This window comes from Topomyia yanbarensis, chromosome 3 (assembly GCF_030247195.1).
Source record: "Topomyia yanbarensis strain Yona2022 chromosome 3, ASM3024719v1, whole genome shotgun sequence".
Taxonomy (NCBI): Eukaryota; Metazoa; Arthropoda; class Insecta; order Diptera; family Culicidae; genus Topomyia; species Topomyia yanbarensis.
In genome coordinates this window covers 273,795,303-273,818,180 of record NC_080672.1, presented here as the reverse complement: position 1 = coordinate 273,818,180, position 22,878 = coordinate 273,795,303, and the positions used below count along the sequence as shown (strand labels likewise).

The 22,878-nt window shown below is 40.1% G+C and overlaps 1 protein-coding gene across 20 annotated transcripts in view; it reads left to right on the top strand.

Annotated features, from left to right (window-relative positions):
• LOC131690255 (poly(rC)-binding protein 3) overlaps window positions 1-22,878 on the top strand; it is a 788,104-nt gene that overhangs the window by 591,650 nt on the left and 173,576 nt on the right. For all 20 annotated transcript variants that reach the window (XM_058975878.1, XM_058975879.1, XM_058975880.1 and 17 more), the window contains 3 exons: window positions 15,889-16,005; window positions 16,102-16,198; window positions 16,271-16,434. In XM_058975878.1, coding sequence (XP_058831861.1) covers window positions 15,889-16,005; window positions 16,102-16,198; window positions 16,271-16,434 — 378 coding nt within the window. The remainder of the gene's footprint in view (window positions 1-15,888; window positions 16,006-16,101; window positions 16,199-16,270; window positions 16,435-22,878) is intronic.

Here is a 22,878-nt window from a genome sequence, read left to right as displayed (position 1 = left end):
AAAATTTTTCGCAAATTTACCCACGAAATTAAACATGAATCTCCCAGGAAGTTTTTTGCGAGCAGAATTAAGCAGAGATATATTTGAAACCGGCTTTCGCCTAGGTTTTATTGTTGCTCAAACGACAACCATCGATTTTCGTCAGCACCAAGTTGTTTGGGTTTATGGGTCCGAGCTCTGGCCACTGTTTGTTGTTTGAAACTTCAGTTGGGTGCTCGATAATATCTGCAGCCTTCTTTAAGGCGGACTCACTGTATTGTCTAACAAGTAGTATACAGGTTTTTCTCTAAATCATAATCCTAGAAGCTGGGGACCTTTCGCCCCCCCCCCCATGATGATGATGTAGCCAGGCCTGTAGAATGTAGTTAGCCTATATCAAGGGTACCAACCCTAGGGTGGGTTGAAATCTTGAACTATTTTATAAAGTATTACGAATAGATCATAAAATATGTCAAAATCAGAGTGTGCCACTTCTAAGTACTCACTAAATTATTGTTCGAAAGTCGAACTGAAAATGGAAGCCAACGTAGCTGAGATTTCACGAAAGGTTCCAGAAGGCCACGGTGCGGTGCTCAGTCCCATCCAGACTTAGTCACAATAAATGGTGTTGTTCTCAAATTTAAAGTATATACAAAAATAAATAACGCACTCGTTTGAGTTGTACGACATAAAAATTTCAAATGCATAGATTTCAATTAGGAGAACTAGCGAAAATTATTGCAAACTATATCGTACGTTTTCTCAGTAGGGTTAGAGATTTTTCTTCAGGGAATTTTTTTAACCCAAAAAAAAGAAGTGAATGAGCTTGAGCTTGTGCGACCACCCCTGGCTGCTACTCCGTTATCGATTGGGACTAGCTGAAGTTGCACAGGGAATCAGTAGATAATTATGCTTGTGAGTAGCAAAACATATTTCAATGTGCAACTCCTGGTAATCCTAAAGTGTTTTTTTATCAATACCGGCACCGGCCAGGCCCGAACGTAGATCGCGGAAGGAAAGGGAAGGAACTGGTTAATCCGATACTTGCTTTTGCTAGAGGCCGTATATACTACTGCGCACTCCACAAGTATCACGGGAGGATAATATTTTTGTTAGTAAGAGTATAGAAGTTAGATCTACTTCTTCTTTACCGACGTCAGAGAGGTGATTCCACTACCTGGACTAGATATCGATCCACCAATTTCATGGACCGGGGACCAACTGCTTTACTTCCCTTCCGAAGGGAGACGTGACCACAGATTTTTTCACCTCAGAAAAATCTCAACGACCTCGGCTGGAATTGAACCCATGCCAACTGGAATGAGTGGCGGTCACGCTTATCACTCAACCACCGGCGCCGTCAAAAAAAGAGGTGAATGACCCTAAAATTCAAACTTCTATAACCGGAATGAAAAAAAAATGAGAAGACAACTCCCTATCATACCGTGAGAATTGATTTCTCCCTGGTGACGGGAGGACTTCCACAATAAAACAAATAGGAGGGTATCCAACCTAAACCTTCCCAGTTCTGCGCTAAGCCGAATCTCTGCTTAAAATATTGAGCCAGTGGAGAGTTTAGGTGTTCCTGGAAGCGCTGAACAATCTTCGTTTGATCTTGAATCTCTAATCAGTCAATTTATATTATTCTACTTGATCTCTTTGCATCTTTTTCATCTTTATTCGTCATACTTTTACTATATCTTAAATTAGATTCATACTAACACTCACTAGCACAATCAATTGCATATTATCTCATTTTCACTCACAATCTCTCTTTCCAAACGTACAAACGCTCGTGGTCTTTGCGGTAACACAAACTTGGTCACAAACGTGGACATGCAATTGTAATCATGTACACATACTTACGCCCGTGATCTCGCCAACAATAAAACACTCCACTTATTAAGTGAACGTTGAAGCATTTATAAATTTATAAACGCAGTCTCAAACATTAACCCATCGTTCGCGCGATCATGTAATCCCTACCCTCGGTCCTGTCAGCCTCAACTTATGCTTTCAGTTGGACCAATAAAAAAGGACGATCATATCCAACGGACAGCACGTTCCATAGCGACATGACGCGGAACTCTAGTGATATGGGACAACTCTGTTTTAGTATCTGAACAGTAGACTGAAAATTACGCATCAGATTCACGGTCCACGCGATCACCTAAGAGCACACCCGAATATGTGAATGGTCACACGGTTATAAAATCGGATTTATCTATGCGAAGTTACATACACCATGGCACACACGATAAAGACAATATCATAAAGACGCTTGAGCCTCGTCCACGCACATCTACTCTTGCGATCTCGCAAACATGAAAACACCTCAGTGATTAAGTGAATGTTTTAGCACTAATAAACTTATTAACGCGGTCTCAAGCAGGAATCCACAAACGCCCATGTTCACGCGATAATGAATCGATCAAGTCCGGAATATGAACCTACGGTCCTAGCAACCTAGGTCCATACCTTCAGTTGGACCAATAAAAAAAAATGACGCTCATATCCACTAGACAACACGTCCCATGGTGACATGACCAGGAACTCTAGTGATATGGGGAATCTCACTCTCTTCTATCTTCTGTGTCATACCCTAATAGTTAAGTATCAGATTCACCATTTGCGCACGATCATTCAAGAATACGCGCGAATATGCGAACGACCACACGGTTATAAAATCGAATTTGTACGCGCGAAGTTACATACATGGTACAACACGCGACAAACACGTTAACATACAAACGCTCGAGCCTTTCGCGATCATTCACGCATACCTACGTCCGCGATCTCGCAAGCAGGATAACACCCCGATGAGTAAGTGAAAGTTTTTGCACTTATTTATTTACAAACGCGGTCTCAACAGTGAAGCTACAAACGCCCGCGTTCGAATAATCATGAATCAGTTACGTCCGGATGTCCCCCCTCTCGGCCCTAGCAGTCTAGGTTCATGCCATCAGTTGAACCAATCACAAAAAATATGACACTCATATCCACTAGACAATACGTTCCATGGCGACGTGACCGGGAACTCTAGTGACTCTATGAGAGAACTCACTCTCTTCTAGCATCTGAACCATACACTGAAAATTAAGTGTCAGATTCACAATCTGCACGATCATCCAAGAACTCCGAATAAGCGAATTGTCACACGGTTATAAAATCGAATTGATACACGCGGAGTTACATATACAAACGTTCACAAAACATACAAACACCCCGTGATCGATCACGTTAGCTTACAAACGCCCGAGCTCTTCGCGATGATATACAAAGACGAACATGAAATCGCGATCATTCACGTACAACTATGCCCAATATTTCACAAACTCAAAACGATCCCATGATTTACTATAGTACTATAGTACTTATAACCTGATTAGCGCGGTCTCAAGCGCGCACAAATACACACTCATTCCTAGGCGACCGTTAAGTCCCTAAGCCCGCACATCTGAGCCGTACACTCAATATCACAATCAAAATCACACCCCGAAGCAATTGGGCTTAAGCAGTGTTTTCGTGGGTGACATTTCTCGTCTCGTGTACAATTGTAGTGAGTCGTTCTGACGGGGAACCCTTCCGACAATCCAGCTCTACAGCTCCAATAGTAAAACTCTAAAAAAAATAACAAGGGGTCGTCAGAGTCTCACACTTTCTGAGCTAAGAGTTCATAATATTTTGTCGTGGTGAATGAAGCAGCTCTTTTCAGTTTTTCTACACAATAGTGTATTAGCATTTTGTATGCTTAACTGTTGTAATCACTATTCAAATATCTATTTTAAAGCGTCTTGTTAGTAAACAGCATTTTGAATGCGCAATAGAAATAAAAATAATTTTAATGGCGTTGCAGTAATGTAGCCGTATATTTTGTCAAAAGTGCTTTTAAATATATTTAAATATATTATAAACTAGTCGGTGATCACGCCGTCGATCTCTACTTTGTAGGCGGGAATGTAGGCACGGTAGCCATTTATAAAATACTTCTCAATCATTTTCTTGCTTTAGATAGAATATCACAATGCTCAGTTCATTTGGGGCGTACTTTCGTGACATCAGTCGTTGCTTTTTCATTTACGCACGTTACTGGAGCCTGACGCAAAGTGAGAAGTTGAAGAGACATTACTGGAGATATAAGAAATTGAAAGACGAGTAAGGTGACAGTACAGTAAAAATGTGGTTATCTATCTTTTTCCGACGTATGGCTGGACGCTACCGATACCAATTGGTAAAACCAAGAGCAAATGGCAAGAAAAACCTGTAAAAACTTTTAACAGCAGCAGATCATTAAAGCATCGTTTTTTTTAAAGAATGTTATATCATTTGGACTGGAAATTCAACTCTATTATTATGCATGCTAACCAACAATCCACCAACAATGACACAGCACCTAAAGCTTGTCTCTTTAGTGTATTGGTCTTGATACTAAGTTTGCTGAATATATTCCTCGTCTGTCGCCTTCAAACAACCTAACGTCAACTGATTTCACAAAGTCTTCCGAGAAAACGCTCCGTCGATCTTCAATCACCCCAATGATGATATTACAGACAAATGTAAAGCGAATCTATTTTTTTATTTCGATTATAGGGGTTTTAACCTTATGGTCATTCGCCTCTTCGGGTTAGAAAAATCTCTTATGAAAAATTTCTAACCCTATGTGCGGGGTCGGGACTCGAACCCAGGTGCGCTGCGTACAAGGCAATCGATTTACCAACTACGCTACGCCCACCCCTTAAAAGCGAACCTATATTTAAAATTTCTATCCTGTTGGTGCTCCATAGTCATGGCTTTGCTCGAAATAAGGTTTCTGTCTCGCTTTCGAAAGACCGTCTCAGAATGTATTTCCGCAGTTTTTTTTTAATGTCACACATACTTCGAACTTGAGTTGAAATTAAAATCTGTTCAATTGATTTGTTTATTCTGCTCAATTTTTATCTTTGTATTTCGCCCTTTGTGTATACTGAGTGAAGCAATAATAAGTTTGGGGATCTGTAAGGAGCGTCATTCTCAATGGATTTGAACCAAAACTACCTTACTAAGACAGCAAACCTCTAGTGTGATTATGTAGCAAGCTACATACTAATGATGCTTTTATTGGTCCTCCGAATTCACGAATAAATTTTGTCCTATTGAAGTGAAAGTCCTCTTAATCCAGTTTAGGTTTAGTTCATTGGCTCGAATCAAAACTCGTCGAAATGACAATATGTTCATCCGGAGTGTTCATTCTTATTTACATTTTGCTAGCGTTGCCAATTTTATTTCGATTCCACCACCCAATGAGGCCACGCCGACGAGTGGATCACATGTTTCCTCGCGAGAGGTCACCGCTTACGACGGAGGATCGTCCGGCGGGTACTCAGTGATTTTGCGCCGCATCGGTTCCTAGGTCTCGGTTATGCGGTTATTGTTGTACGGTTCTCAGCTGAAGCACAAAGCTGCTAAAGCTTATTTTTAGCGTTTCGAATTCCCGTCATCAGTAACTAGCACAATCATGGTGCCAGTTAGATGACTAATCTAAACTAGCACCAAAATTGGCAATAGTTATGTCTCAAATCCTAAAAGTCGTACGTCTTGCATGAACGTAAACAACTGGCTGGTTCCGAGTGATGCCTCGGAAGAAAGGCTTAAAAGTTCAAATTTGCTGATGAGAGAGAGGAATCCGAAACAGCTTTTTGTTTAAGAAATAAACGCCTCTCACTATGCAAAAGAAAGCTTAATTGGAATGAAATGGAACAATGGAAGAACACCTAACATAAACCTTCTGTAATTCATGTTTTCAGTGATTAAAATCAAAATCTTTTACTGGAGGTTAGATAATATATTTCTGACCTATCAACAATGCTATTCTCACTCCAGCACACGCGAATACAATTTTTTTTTCATAAACTGACTTTATTTACACTGATGCAAAAAACCTACAGAAGCTAGTCTCACTCGAGAACATAACACGTTTAAAAAAATTCGAATCATAGAAATCAGTTTCCCCAAATAAAATAACAACTTAAACGATTTAATATCAGACCAAAACTTGCACATTGATTAGCAGCTGAAGCTTACTTCGACAGCGTGTTTGCAAATCGAGCATCCTCTCCAAAAAACGGGTGAAAACCTCCTAGCGAATATAATGAAACCACTAATTAAAGCACGCAAAAAGCTGCTCTTTACAAAAGAGCAACTATACAGGGTGGGCGTACTACCTATTCTAAGGAGTCCCAGTCTCAAGGCTACCACACTTCCCAGCTAGCAGACAAACTGAGAGATCCCGTCCGGATGTCAAGAAAAGCGACGTTTATCGAAATATTAATTTTCATTTCCATCAGCATCCAGCCAGCTAGCAACGATGTCGAGTGCGCATTTTCCGTTTTTTCCTACCGGCTTTTGTGCTAAGGTGTTTATAGTACGCCCTGTTTGTTCACTCAACCCTGCGCGCGGGAGTCGAACTTTTCGTAGCTTGGTGAATCGATTGCATGTTGGTAGGGCGAACAAAGCAACAACATGCCGCTAGCTAGCTCACAGTGGATTGAGTGTTTGAGGCAGGGGAAAAACTTTTTTCTACCTTTTTCCGTCCTTCCTGGTAAACTAGGTAACCACTTCGTTAATTGTATTTTTCGTGACGAAAACTGTCACGAGTGTAATGTAGGATGAAAAAATGACGTTGATACACGCTACTCATTACGGGTAAGGGATGTACCTTGAGTCGAGGACGGATCTGTCGAGAGCAATAGAGAGAATATTGTTGCCATACAGATGATCAATATCTTTGTAGAGAAAAGATATTTCCGAGTTGGTTGGCGGTGACATTTTGCTTGTCATAATTGGCTCTTGGGTGAAAAGAATTATGTTCGTAGAGGTATGGAAGTCTTCTAATTATTTCTATTTTTATATACTGTGTTCTGTTGAACACTATGCTAAATTGTTACAACAGCAAATCCATATTCATGATTTAGGTTTCAAGAACGGCTATATTTTTAAGGCAATTGAACTATTGCAAATACTCTAGGAGAATTCAGCAGCCTCTGGCACTGCGAGACTAGTATCTATATTAATCAAAGCAGGGTTTTACTGTTTCTCAACCCATCATTTTGATATCTCTTGCGCTAGAAAAAAGGTACGCATACAATGGTTAAAGTAAAACTATGGATATTGATTAAAGGTTAATGTAATGCAATTTTATATTGTGAGAAACAGTTTGAGGTCGTCAGCGTAGATAGGTTTGCATCCAGCCGGAATAACGAAGTAAACGTCATTGAAGGACAGGGTGAACAGCAAAGGTCCAAAATTGCTCCCATGTGTCATAAAAAACTACCAATTTTTGGTAGTTTTTTTGACACATGGGAGCAATTTTGGAGCTTTGACACATTGTTAACGGTTTCTGAGGAATGATCCAAGCCATTCGATGAAATTAGGCGATGCTCCTAGCCGCTCAATTTTTGCCAACAGCAGAGAATGATTAACATAATCAAAATCCGGTTTTAGATCAGTTTATACAGAGTCCACCTTCGCGCCATTTTCTACGTTTTTATTGCAATGCGAAGTGAACTGAGCTAAATTAGTAGTTGTCGACCTACCAGGAAAAAAATATGTTGCTCACCTCAGATGTATGTCTTAGTTTAGCGAAGAAGGACATTTCCTACTAAGATCTCGAACAGTTTCGATCCAGTACAAAGCGAAGTTATGCCTCTATAATTTGCAACATTTTGTTTGTCTCCTTTTTTGAAAACGGGAAACTTGACCGATTTTTTCAAATGCGCAGGAAACTTCACCTTCGATTACGATTGGTTAAAGGTTAATAGTGGCTGGAATTCCATCTGGACCAGACTTTATCTTTTTAATTGCAACAAAAACGTCTTCTTCTGAAAAACGCTTACTTCCTAAATTTATGACGTCGCAAGCAACATTTCGAAGGTCGCATTCTATGTTGTTGCGGTAAACCGAAACTACTTTGAATACATTTGAGAAACGATTCGCGAACAGGTGACATATGCTGGTGTACTTGATTCATCGTTTGCAAGAAACGTGGAAGTATGGAGCTCATTTTCTTTACGTTTTCCATTCCCAAATGACTAAAAACGTTTTGAATTCCCCTTGAGGTCAGATCGGGACTGCAATACGTGTTTAAAGTAACGGAAGCGGTTGTACGACTCCCGTGATCTCCCGCTTTGTCATGGTGTTGCGTCGATTAGTATAATGAGTATAGCTGCCTTAGTTCCCGTAGTCGCCGATTTGACTATGATAGTTTTGCTCGTGAACGAGGTGCAGGAACATGTACACTGAAGTGCTGTTTTAGGACAAGCGAAAACCTTTCTAGTGCAAAGTCAATATCAGTTGGATTTGATTGAATTCTGACGAATATTTTAGTTTCTTTTTTGATGGATGTACAATTTTTGTTTTTTATCAACGTAAACATTCGCCTCAGTATTCTGCAAAGCCGTTCAGACTTGTTAGCCAACCACCATGTTCGCTTACCGAATGGGAACATCTTATTCACACGCAAGGTAGGACCGCAACATCCAATAATAATCTGGACAAGCTGAAGCAGTTTGCTGATTTGCTATAACCGCCATATTACCGCTACACCGGCGCCTCGCCACTCCGCCACCTCACCGCCGGTTCCTGGGCCACGGCAATTTTCCTTATATTCTGCTAAAAAGAAAGAGATACAACGACGATACAGGCTCCAAATTCTTCTGATGCTACGTAGTACTGATGCCGCCGGTTCATGACTTCATCCATCGCCGTGAATCGTTAAGATAAAAAGTTTAGGTTGTATCTATCAGGAATTTGGCCCGATGTTCCTGATGAAAGTGTCACCAAGCTAGCGGCTGATAGACTCGGAAATTCGGATATCACTGTCGTCAAGTTGATCCCTCCTGGCAGATATCATAGAACGCTGAATTTTTTCTCCTACAAAGTTGGCATGCTCACGGATCTCAAAGATAAGGGTATGACGGCGTCTACATCGAGACTTGGGATTGCTTATCGTGAGTTCGTGAGTGACCTCCACTGCTCTTCGCTCCCTCCCAACTAGTTACATCGTCTGTTTTACTTCCTGTATTTCTTGTTCCCGAAGTTGTTGCGCCTTCCGAGCAGTTTCTTTCCGTTTACTACCAGAACGTAAGAGTAATGAGAACGAAAATACAAGAACTCCATCTAGCGCTTTCTTCTAGTGGTTACAACGTCATTGTCCTAACGGAAACCTGGTTGCACGAAGGCATATTAAACGCTGAACTCTCGTCGAACTACGTAATATACCGCAGCGACCGCAACTCAACAACCAGTCATCTGTGCCGAGGCTGTGGCGTCCTTATAGCGGTAAAGAAAAACCTCACAGGTTCGCAGCTAAGCTTGTCAGGAATTGAGCGCTTGAAGCAAATTGCTGTGAGTATCGCCCTCCTGAATCAATCTGTATATATTAGCTGTAATGATCCGGATTGGTATCACGCGCACGCTAATGCCTTTCAAACAATTCTAGACAATGCTGGCAGCACCGACACTGTTGTCGTTTTTGGAGAATGCAATCTTCCACGCCTTCAATGGTCACTCGATAACAATCTAAAATGTTACCTACCTATTAATGCCTCGTCGGAACAAAAAATAGCTGTGACGGAGTCTATGATTGCAGGCGGTCTATACTAGATCTGCTCACTAACGAATGTGAACGGGATGGTCCTCAATTTTGCATTCGTAAACAACACGGATATCGTAGAGCTGCTTGCACATCTGACTGCTATTCTCAAAGTCGATCCTCACCACAAACCGTTTATCCAGCGGCTGGATGTACGTGCCAACACCGAAAATAATTCATTTCACTCGAGTGACGACTTTTATTTTGACTTTATCCGTTGCAACTTTGACGAAATCACCGCACTAATTGCCACTGCCGACTGGTCCGACTTAATGGGTTCTAATGAACTTGACGAAGCAGTCGAACTGTTTTATGATATACTCCGTCAAAAGGTTTCACTGAAACGAGTCAACAGGAGGATGGATTTCAAATATCCATGGTAGAACGATGAGATTCGCCGTTTGCCCTGCAAAAACAATGCAAGTGTTATTTTCGCCACAAATCAGACGAAAACAAAGTTACTCTTCGACGGACAGAACTGCAATATGAAACTGCCCGGAATTCCGCTTTAGTATTAAAAACACGCGCTCATGCACATTCAAAACACCCACAGGTGTCCCACAAGGCAGTCATGTGGGCCCGCTTATTTTTATTTTGTTTATTAACGATATCTGTGGTCGGATCAAATCTGGGAAATTGCTATACCCGGACGATCTCAAAATCTTCCGAACTATCGCTTCGGCACTTGACACAGTAGTGCTTCAAGAAGATATCTGTATTATTCAAGAATGGTGCACTTTTAACGGAATGGAAGTGAACGTTAATAAATGCAAAGGAATTAGTTTTGGACGCTTGCTTACTCCAGGACATTATGACGTTGAAAGCGTCGACTCGATCCGTGACTTGGGAGTGCTTCGGTAGGAAGTTGAGCTTTTCCGACCATATCACCGCGACAACTGCTAAGGCTTTCGGAATGCTGGGCTTCTTAAAGCGGAACGCGGCGAACTTCGATGATTTCTACTAAAAGCACTACTGCGCCCTGATCAGAAGTGTTTTGGAGTATGCTGTACAAGTGTGGGCACCATACCGTGCCGTTCAAAGTTACCGTCTAGAACGTATACAAAAATGTTTTGAACGATTTGCTCTTGGGAAACTTCCATGGAATGATCCAGTTTTATTAACTCCTTATGCCGATAGATGAATGCTACTCGGTCAGCAGACTCTGGTGACTTGCCGTATTCCTGCAAAGAGTTTTTGTTTTCAATTTGCTGTCAAGTAATATCGACAGTCCAGATCTTCTCTTGTGCGTTAATTTGTATGCGCCTCCGCGTGTTCTTCGTAACCCCACTCTGTTGTGGACCCCTAGACACCGTACTTCGTATGGACAAAATAAATGGTTGTTTCACGATCATTGTGATGAACCGTACACATTGGACCGAACAGTTGAAGCGAATTGATTTAATTTTTCAGCAATACCAATAACATTATATTCACTATCCGAAACAGTCGATATTGATTTGATGATTTGATTGTCGAATCATAATTTTTGTACGAAGTCCTCTAACATTCTGGTAGTATATCTCAAATTGTTGATGTCGGCAACCATCTAATGAAACAGGAACGTTCTTCGTCAGTTGACTAATGGGCAGAAGAGAAACGTTGCTGTCGGGTATGTTACATCCGCCGAATGCCTGAAACTGAGATACATTTCGAGAGTGCGCAGTTCCTCGCATAGCCTCGAGAAGACATATACTTTACCTGATAAAACTGTAACAAATCCTGCATGCTCTTCGTGCTGCCTGGTGTGTTGAAGGGATACCTCGTTGCCCTCTCGAATTTTATGTGTAACTGGGGTATACGAAGTGTACGCAGTACCTTCGGCAGGATATATACCCTTCGTAACCTTTCCTGAGGAAATATAAGTAAAGTCTAGTCTTGATTTTCTTGTTGGTATTTGAGTTGACTGGCAGACAGATGATTGTTCGCAAACATCTATCCACAAAAGAGGACGGTTCCTTAGAGCGCGAGGAGGTACAAACACATTTATCCGTGCAAGAATATTGCACAGCATACTCCAAAATGCATCGCACCAATCCGCAATATAGAGATTTTAGTGCGTGTAAATCGTCAAAGCCAGCGGCATTTCGCTTCAGGAAACCAAGTGTTGCGAATGCCTTCGCCGTCGGTGCGGTGATGTGATCTGAGAAGCTAAGCTTTGTATCAAAAAGCACTTCCAAGTCATGAATGGAGTCCACTCTTTCGATGACGCGCCCTTGGAGCAAGTACTTATAATGAGATAGAGTGGATGATCGCCTGAAGCTTATCATTTTACATTTGTCAACGTTTACTTGCATACCATTTAACAGACAGCAATCTTCAATATTAAGTACGTCATCTTGAAGTGCAGCAGAGTCAAGTCCAGAAGTAATGGAACGAAAAATCTTTAAATTGTCGGCGAAGAATAGTTTTCCACATTTGATACGAGTGCAAATGTCGTTTATGAATAAAATAAAAATTAGCGGCTCTAGGTGGCTTCCTTGAGGGACTCCGGTTGGCACGTCGAGCAAGCTAGAACCAATTTCAACGAAATCACTCCGACTAGACAGATATGATTGCAACCATCCAGTTAACCACGGAGGAAATCCTAGTCTTTGCAGTTTCAGAAGAGCAATTTTATGAGGTACTTTATCGAATGCTTTTGAGAAGTCAAAATATATTGCATCGGTTTGTTGACGCTTCTCAATAGAGGGGACCCAGATGCTAGGGTACATCATCAAATTTGAAGTTGTAGAACGTTGCTTCACAAATCCATGCTGACATTCGTCGATGATGGAGAAGCAGCAGCGTACATCTCATTGTAAACAAATTTTTCAAGAACTTTAGCAAAACAGTTCAAAAGTTAGATTCCTCTGTAATTCTCAACATTATGAATGTCTCCAGCCTTGTGAATCGAAATTATAGGCGCTTGTTTCCATGCACTCGAACGCTTTCAGTGATTGAGCGGTTAAAAATAATGCTAACTGACAATGACAATGATCGTGCACATCCTTTTATGAATATCGGAGGCAAACAATCCGGTCCTGGTCCTTTCGATAGGTCGAGACTGGATAAAGCTTTCAACACGTCTGCTTCAGTCATATTCAAGCAAGGGACGCTGATATTGTATGATGGTAATGTGTTTATATGTGACGGAGAGATAGCTGGGTTGGTGAATATCCCACGAAAATGTTCTGCAAAAAGGTCTACGGACTCGGCTGTGGATTGCGCACTGGCATCTCCAAGATAAATATTATGGGAATGCCACCAGCGCGTTTTCTGCTGTTCACAAACTTCCAGAACGTCGAGGGGTTGTTTCGAAGGTTGCTTTGGACGTGACTTATATGTTGTTTTCGGAGAATGTTGCGTAGACGACGAAGCTCGGAATTCCACCATGGATACCTGTAATCCGTCTTTCCGTTGACACATTTCTTATGAACTAAGCGGCGGAGTGTCTCGTTTACAGTTCCATAGAACACCGCGACAGCATGATCTAGATCGTTTCCACTTAAGAGATCGGACCAGTCAACAGCATCGAAGGCCGCAGATACTTCATCAAAATTGCAGCGATTAAAGTCAGAATTGAGGCCAACGTCAACGGATTCGGCAAAAACGTCTTCTGTTTCAACCTCAGCACGAAGGGTTTATGGTGAGCGTCAACTTTGAGTATAGAGGTCGGAGGGTCGAGAAGTACGACTAAATCGGCGTAGTTCACGAATGCCAGATCGAGGGTCCGTCCATTTGCGTTAGTGAGCGAGTTGATTTGACACAGTCCTCCAGCGACTATCGTTTCCGTGATTGCTGTCTCTTGTTCGGTTGTGGCATTTTCAGGCAGGTAACATTTGAGATCATCGTCGAATATCCATCTGAGATGGGGAAGGTTGTAATCACCTACAATGAGTACACTGTTGGAACTATTAGCTTTATCTAGAATTTGTTGAATTGCAGAGGAATGCGCATTGTACAGGTCTGGACTGCTATTCGGCCGCAGATATAAACAACAAATATACAGAGCGCAATTTGGTAGTGAAATGCGCACAATAACTTGTTCCAAGCATTCTAAACCAGGCATTTGTATTACAGTGCCGTAGTGATTATTTTTAGCGCAATAGGAACGCCGCCCCCACGACGAAGTTGACTAGAGCAGCAATTCTCAACCTTTTTCGTACCACGGACCCCTTGGAAATCACCCTGGGTTGCTGCGGACCCCAACGGATACTTCGAGTTTGGATGCTATCAATATGTTATTTTCAGTCTGTTGGAAAACAACTTAAAATTTCAATATGCAATATGGAATATATATTTTTCTTCGCGGACCCCTGCAACGACTTTACGGCCCCCTAGGGGTCTGCGGACCCCGGGTTGAGAATCACTGGACTAGAGAAAAAGTTGCGATCGCAACGATAGATTGTGTAGTTCATTGAAAGTTCCGAGTTATGTATGTCTGTGAGAAGAATAACATCATAATCGCAAGTGGAGAGCGCCAACAAGAAGTCCTGAGTTTTTGTTCTCATTTCTCGAACATTTTGATAGTAGACGGACAAGAAACCGTCCGACTTAGAATTGGAATTGATGATACACTGTGCGTTCTAAGAACAATGGCCGATGTTCAGGTTTTCGCAGTATGGATTATGACAGTTAACACATACTTGGAGTCAAAGTTACATTCGTTGACTGCCTGTTCTGCTGCGCATTTTGAATAGTGGTTTCTCACGGGACGCAGCTTTATTGCCATACTCGGAGCACTTATAGCATCGCATAACATCGACCACTTCGATAACTCTACACTGTTCTCAGCCTCCGTTGACACGTTGCAGTTTCATAAGTTAATCGAATGTTGAAGCATCGCTTTGAATTATAACTGTCATTATGATATTATTTCCGTTTTGTTTCTTCAGCGCTCGAACCAGTGATATAATTGAACCATTACCCGACCAGGAGAAAATAACTGGGCAACAACCCGAGCATACTATTTTTTGGTATTCATATCAAAACTTAGTATTAATTGAATATTATACCTCATTGAGGTATTAAGCAGATATTGAAGAAACATTTTTCAATACCTGCTTAATACCTCAATGAGGTATGATACTTTATTTTATTATTATTTATGTATTCCAGTTATTTTTACAAATACCAAACCAATACCTTATTGAATACCTCCATAGAGTGAATTTTATTATTGGAAGGTTGAAAAATGTTTTATTATTATTCAGGAATTATAATAACTCGTTTCATTATCAAATAGTTATTTGTAGAACATGTCTGTGTTATTCTTTTTTGGTATTTTACCACTTATGTAGAGCTCATTTATACCATATTGTGGTAAACAGTCGTTGGTATTGATACCTAAATTTAGTATTCCGCTGTTATTTTCTTCTGCTAGGGTACTGTACTGCGAATCTCACACTCAACAAATCTAGAACAACAACAAAAAATCACATTATTAAATCAAAACTTTGAACCACAGCCCTCTCTTCCGTATTGTATTCAACTTTAAACAACATGCAAAAAAGCTCTCAAAACAAATTGCATCCTAATAGCCCACAACAACCATCTTATCATGCATCTCGAAGGCAACCCGGAATGACATTCAGAAAATTATTCACACTGACACAGCGGATTTTTTCTTCTATTCGCGCTTGCCGGCACGGTTCGGAGCACTTTAGTAAACTACACCTCGTTTATTGCATTGCATAAACTCTAAACTTTCGCATTCGCGACCACGTCATCACGGGGGGCTGGTTGACTTTATCGAAATGTAGAGAGAAAAAAAAGTCGGGAAATTATGTGTAAAAAAGGTAGATTTTACTTGTTAACTTCAAGTTTTTTTTCCTGGGCCCAAGAAGAATCTATCAGCTGATACAACTGAACTATGAGATGTGTACACGAGGAAAGTCGAAACGAGAAAACTTTTTGTTTGAACAAGTGATTCTCGTTTGACTTTTGGAGGCATAGTTTTCATTCTTATCTACTCATTGTAGTAGTGTTTGCCATCAGAGGAAGAGTTGAAACGAGTAAAAGATGATGTTATTCAACAAAATCGTTTATTGGACAATCGATTTCATGTATATAAACTTTTTTCCTTTGTGCCAAATACAAAAAAAAACTGTTTGCAGTTCTAGCTGGTGGAGGGGGTATTGCTCTTGCCAGCGGCACCCAAATAACTTTCCCAAAACCGCCCAAACTTTGTCCACATAGTCCCCCACCCTTCCATCAGTCCGTGCCTATGAAAACTTATATATCTATAAAATGCGATGAAGATAGGTTTCTAACGTGTTTTTCTTTCCATTCGCTTCCTTCAGTCCGGCGCAAAAATCAACATATCAGATGGATCCTGTCCGGAACGGATCGTCACGGTGTCCGGTTCCCGCAGTGCTATTTACAAAGCCTTTACACTGATCACAAAGAAGTTCGAAGAGGTAAGTTTGCTGGAAGCTGGTCCTGGAGGCAAGGTTTTCGGGACGAAAAGTTGATTTGTTTTTGTTTTCTTTCCATTTCTACCCCTCCCGTTTCAGTGGTGTTCACAGTTCCAAGACAATACTAATGCACAGGGTAAAACACAGATTCCAATCCGCTTAATTGTACCAGCTAGTCAGTGTGGTTCTCTAATCGGTATGTGGGGAAACTCAGCTTAAATAGTAAATTCGCTGAGCAAGTTTTTAATTTTCTTTCTAATCCACACAGGAAAGGGTGGCTCGAAGATAAAGGAGATTCGTGAAATTACAGGGTGCTCCATCCAGGTCGCTAGTGAAATGTTGCCAAATTCGACAGAACGGGCTGTCACGCTCAGCGGTTCGGCGGACTCGATCACACAGTGTATCTATCACATATGCTGTGTCATGCTGGAGGTAAGTGCCAAATGTTTCTCATATCAAGCATCGGGCGAGTACATGCTCGGGATTGTTCTTCGATATAATGTATTTATTTTTGAGTTTCGTTACGTGAATCCGTTGTGCAAACCCTTCAATGTGCTTAATAAAAAGAGATAATAACTACTAGAGGGAGCAAAGCGCTACTGTCTCCATGCATTCACGGACTGAAACATGGGGTCTCGCTCTAGCATATTGTATCCCATTACTTTGACATGTGTGTACCCGGGGCAATATGTGTCAAACTAATGGGCTTAGCATATGTAAGAGCGAGATAATAAATTTTCAGAGTTAACAGCGACATGCGACCTCTAGTAGTTAAAATCTCTTTTGTTTAATATCTATAGGTGAGGCGCTGCACAGAGGAGTAACTAGAACAAATTCTTGGCCAATAACCAAAAAAAAATTCGATTTTTTATTTAGTTATATTTTTTTTTAGATACCTAAAAGCATACTGCATATTGTGGCAAAATAAAGAGTATGCCACAAACTGCTAAAAATTTTTTGCATGAATAAAAAATGGTGATATTTTAAGGGTTTTTAATCATTTTTTGTTATATATCCAGCAAAATTGCTTTTAAATGATGATGACTGTAGTAAATAAGACAATATTATAACAAACGTAATTGAACACAACTATTTGTATAACCTCAGCTTAAAAATAACCGAAAATAGCAGTGTTGCTGTGTATTGGACCAGCTTTAAAAACACCTTTTTTAAACAATTTTTTCCAAATTTGAATGATAAAAAAGTTACATTATACGGCAAAAGCCGGCAAAGTTGCTGAAACAACATTACAAAACAAGATTCCGGCTTTTCAAAAAACATTCAATCTCTTTCGATCTTTTCCGAACCACAAATTCCAATCGATTTTAAAATATTGATATTTTTTACTAATTTGAGGTACGCCAAAATGCTATAGGGTCAAATACTATGTTTGGCAAAATGAATCTTTATGAATATGTGCACAGGTATCCCTTTTCTTCTTCCTTTTCCACTGACCAACTGTTCATGCAGCGGGAAAAACAAATGTATTCACAAAGACCACCTCGAAAATACTAGTATTTGGAAGGATCTAGAAAATTGACCCCTGCACTGGTAGGTGCATAGATACCAAATAGTCCCAAAAATCAGTTATTTTCTATTTTTAGTTCATATTAAGGCATAATAACAACAATAGCCGCAATAAATAGTTTTGGTCATGATTCGACCCCAGTTACTCCTCTGTGCGCTGTTGAAGCAATATTGAATTTGTATGGTGAAATCTAAATATTTTCCCAACCTGTTCTTCTTCATTAGACAGGTTTATCTGTCATGAACAAGTTAAAGATTGAAAAATGAAAAATGGAATTTTCTAGTTTAAGCCGTAGTCAAAATGACGAATATAATTTTTTATTTTGTAGGATACTAGCCCCTGCTACCAATATTTAGATCTCTTGTGACATTTTCCTTCCTTTATTTAAGTTTATTTCCTACTATGTTTGTAGGTTTAACAATTTTTCATAAAATGATATATACTCGAACAGTGCACGTCATTGTGGACAGATCTTTTTAGTTTAGTCTGAGAAGCCCCACATTTGTTGTAACTCCACAAAACCCGGAACCCGGTATAAATTGACTAAATTTTTCTCCGTCAACGTCAACTGAGTGCAGTCTATACTAGTTTTGAAAAACAAGAAGGATTGAACCCTTTATTGATTTGATTTGATGATTTGCTATTTGATTTGATTTACAAAAACTGAATCTGGTTAGTCATAGCTGTAGCTTGTCGCATCATGTAATTTTCTTTGCTCTGGTGTGTTCAATCGTGTGCATAGCCGCAAGCCGCTGAACGGTAGTTGATGAAATAGGGGGTCCGAATAGTCCCGTGCGCTCATTTCGCACAAAAGTGGTGAGTGTCTTGAAAATATCTGTGTTTACACCCAAACAAAAATCATTCCATTAAATAGAAGCCCCAAGCTTCCCAAAACACTTACCTTATATTTTTTACACTTTTATTTGTTGCTTCAATCACGGTTTTCCTATAACTATAATAATGATTTTTGTTTTGAAGAAGGCAAAAAATTAAACACGTTTTATTTCCTTTCCACAAAAATCGAAGAATTAAATTCAGCTCTCAAAATTAATGTTTTAGAATAGAGGTTCCACGAATACGTACGAGAATCAGTAAGTTTTGCGATTTTCTGAGAAATAGAGGGGGTCCGAATTTCCCTCACTGTCTTAATAGCCCCGGAACCCCCTATAATAAAAATATTTTTTTAAATTGGCATCGATAAATAATATAAGGCGATCTCACCAACGCGCTGCTATGAATTATTAAGTCGTGACCAGAGTTCAGAAAAATTGACATGCCCGTGTGAGCTTGAAAGAGGAACGAAATTCAATTCATACAAACCGCGCTGAATGGAATGTTTTGTTTGTATACCTCGTCATTCATTCGTTCGCTTGCAGCGCAGTCATTCAGATAGTTATTGCCGTGTGGTACCTGACGGGCTGAAATCTCTCGAGGTATTTCTGAATAATGGATCCGTCGGGTTTCTGTTCCCATGTCGTAAGAGGTGGTGGTTCACTAGGAGGTTGATAACAGTCTATGTTCTTTCTCCGGACAATACCAGCCTAGAGACCGTGTGGCATCCGGTGGGTTGAAGTATTCCAGTCAAAAATTGATCCGCTGGGTTCCTGTTTCTATGTCGTAAGAGGCGACTGAAAACAGGGCTTCTCTCTGGCTGGCAGGACTAAAATATTCGAGTCACGAGTGTTGTTGGTCATATCTTGCTGTGATACGCGAATCTCTGACATAGTGGACGTTTCTTTCTTCGTAAATCGTGGGATTCAAATGATGGTCATGTCTCTAATACCTACCCATTTCAGGGCTCGCTAGATGTAAGCCAACGTGTTTGGTATCTTCTAGTTACTGTATAATAAGTGCTGAAGATGAAATGTGTAGTGCTGTGATCGAGTATGGTTAGAGTTGCACAAATTAATCTTCAGCATTTACGTACATCAGCTATGAATTTATCCTGCCTTTGACAGGAAGAAGAAGCTTCCATAGCTTTAGTTCACGAACCGTATTTTTATAAAGGAAACATTATGTTGAAAAGCTGCTGAGAACCATCTTCGTGGCTTTCAACAAAAACGGCATGACGAATCCACGTGAAATGCCTCGTGCATGTATACTTGCGAAGTGGAACTGAAATGATTGCTATTGACGCATGTCTTCTACCCGACCTCAAAACTCGCGATATTTGTGCTGTCGCGGTATATTTGATTGTTGATATCTTAAATAGAAAATACGTCTATTGGTCGGCATATCTGCCACACAGTGAACCTACTGATGACTTCAAAAGGGCTGTTCCTATTGTGGCCGACATGGGTTTCCACTCATAATCGGCAATAACGCAATTTCCCACAATATAATTTAGGGCAGCTCAGATATCAATTTGTTGAGAGCACCGAATTGAATACTTTAGTAGTATAAATTTGCATAGACTTAATGTAGGAAATCGCCCAACACTTGCACGATTTGACAGGGAAGAGGTGTTAAATGTAACTCTGGCAGTATTACACATGAATTGGCAAACTGGCTTGTACCCAACTAGCTAGAACCGTTGTTATCTGATCATAAGTACATCGTCTTTCATCGTTTGAACGTCGCGCTAGATGTCGTCACGTATCGTGATCCCAAACGAAGAGGGATTTGTTACTAGGTTTCATTGGAATCTCCAAGCGACTTTGATGAGAGCGTGTATAAAACAAACTCAACCATAGTAGCAGTATACCAAGAGGCTTGTTCGTTTCGAGTTATGCGGGCGTCTAGAGAATCCCCTTGGTGGAATACCGAACTTGTGACTCAAAAGCTTATGTAGAAGAGACTTGCAAAACATACAGAAATGCCGTATCGATCCTCTGAGACCAGTGTTTGGAAAAGCCTCTCCACAAATGACTCAGTTGTCAACGAGGCAGTAGGTTAAATAAGTTACTATCGTAATCGAAGGCCTTTCACGTTATTGTTAGAACTGCTAATGGTGAATACTCATCTGACGAATATGTAGTACTCGACAGTCTGTTTTGACGCACACTTTCCAGGCTGTACGGTTTCATCACCGACGATCCTTGGGCTTTTGTGCGTAGAATTGTCTGAACTGATTCGACTAATGGGCGATTAAAAGCTTTGACCCGTATAAGTCTGCGGGAAAAGATGGAAGCATTCCAGTTCTACTTCAAAGAGCTGTTTTAATCCACGTAGTGGTACAATTGTGCCTTTCTCATTTGTCCAAACTACGATTCCATGGCTTCAATATAAAGGTGGAAATGATTTTCGAGATTACTTCACATCTCGACGTTTCATGCATTTTAAAGTAATTTGGCATCAAAAATACGAATTCGAATTTCAAATTTTCCTTTTCCCCTCTTAGAGTATTTTTCAATTCCTGCTTAGGTGGAATTAAGAACCGTCGTAGGTAGCCAATGTGGTCAATGCAACTTTGGTTAGTCCTTATTGATCAAGACTGGCAAATCCGAGTAATTTTGCTCCTAATTTAATAGGTTTTGCATAATTTTGATATCGTGGTGGTACAAGTCTATATGGCAATTTGATGTGTGACCGTACTCTTAAACCCGTAACTCTGAAACCGGAAGTCCGATCAATAAAAATAAATAAAATAGCGACCGATGGGAAGGTTACATCTTTCATTTCAGACTAATCTTATGCAAATCGGTCCAGCCATCTCTAAGAAAAATAGGTGAAATTGTTTGACACATACATACATGCATACATAACCTTTCTATATGAGAAATGCAAAAAGTTTCTACCTGTATTCTTGCAATGGAATATGATTAATTTGGCGGGAATATAATTAATTTCACAATTATTTCGCAAAGAATATCACGTTTCTTATGCGAAGGCTCTAGGCTGATAAGTCTGACCCCCTGCCTTCTCACATTAGTGGAACGTTTAATCGACCAGTATGCTCAGAATGTTAGCTTGAGTGAGCACCCGGTGCATGCAATGCACCATGCATACCAGCAGGGGGAAGTATACCACCTCCCTGTTACACAATGTTTTTGAAAAAGCAATCAAGTTTAGGCATTTTTCTTGATGTTGAAGGTGCTTTTGTCAACGTGTCTTTCGAATCCATTTTGGGTGCATTACGAGGTCATGGAGTACCTTTATATATTACGAACTAGATACTCGCAATGCTTAGTAACCGCCATCTGTGTCCATCGTTAAGTCTTTGTGAGAGGGCCCAGCCTGTGCTGATGTGTATTGTTTTATTTTGATTATATAGGTTTTAACCTTAAGGTCATTCGCCTCTTCGGGTTAGAAAAATCTTATGAAAAATTTCTAACCCTATGTGCGGGGTCGGGACTCGAACCCAGGTGCGCTGCGTACAAGGCAATATAACTAATATCATTTACACTATAGGCTTTATCAGTTGGATTCGTTATTCCTTTGGAGTTAAATAATGCAGGCTGTTTACTGTTTGTGTTGTAATCGTATTGTATTGGAAGATGACATCCATTTTTCTACCTTTTTCTTTCACCTTCTTTTCCCTTCCCATAAGGAAAGCGATGAAACGAAATGCAAATCTCTTATAAACATAGAGAACACGAAAATGAAATTAATATATTCGATTTCTTTCACAATGATAATGATTGTATAGCTATGAATCAGACAGCAATGATCAAATTGTGCTTCAGGAACTAAATGTAATGAACGGGTGCATTTTGCAACGAATCGAGTCACACTCATACTTGGCAACGTTATTTGCAGGTGCCGCTACAATCACAAAACAAAATAATATTGCCCTATTTTCGCAACAGTTTCACCAACTTACATGCGATTGAACAGAAAAAAAGGACTTTTGGAGCAATTGTTTTCGATGTTCATTCGGATGCACTCTATGTAACTGAAAAATAAAAAAAACCTCTGATCGAATATAAATAAACATTTTAGCGAATCGGCAGTCCTACCAATTTTATTACTAGAAAACACTTGTAATCTGAAGTATAATAGCAAATTTATGAAATATAGCGTTGCATAAAATTTAAAGCAAATGTAAAACTGTATAATTTTCAAGCACATTGGTTAATTTTTGAGAAGATACCACTCATTTTCATTAGTTACTGTAGGTCGAATATTTTACGAAATTGAGCGGAATCCTCAATAATAGGGAATGGGATGCGATGGAATACGTATAAATTGGTATCAATCTCTTTGATTCATTCCTATGAAATAGTATCATGCCATAAGGGTCCTTAAACTTAATAAATACTCATAAGGCATGAATTGCGTTACCACTGCTTCTCATCAGGATCTGGAATTTTTTTAGCACCAGATAGACCCAAATCCAACAACGTTACACTTCGTAAAGCAACTGGCGTTGAAGTTTAGTAATTTCACAAATCTAGTGCACAAACTAT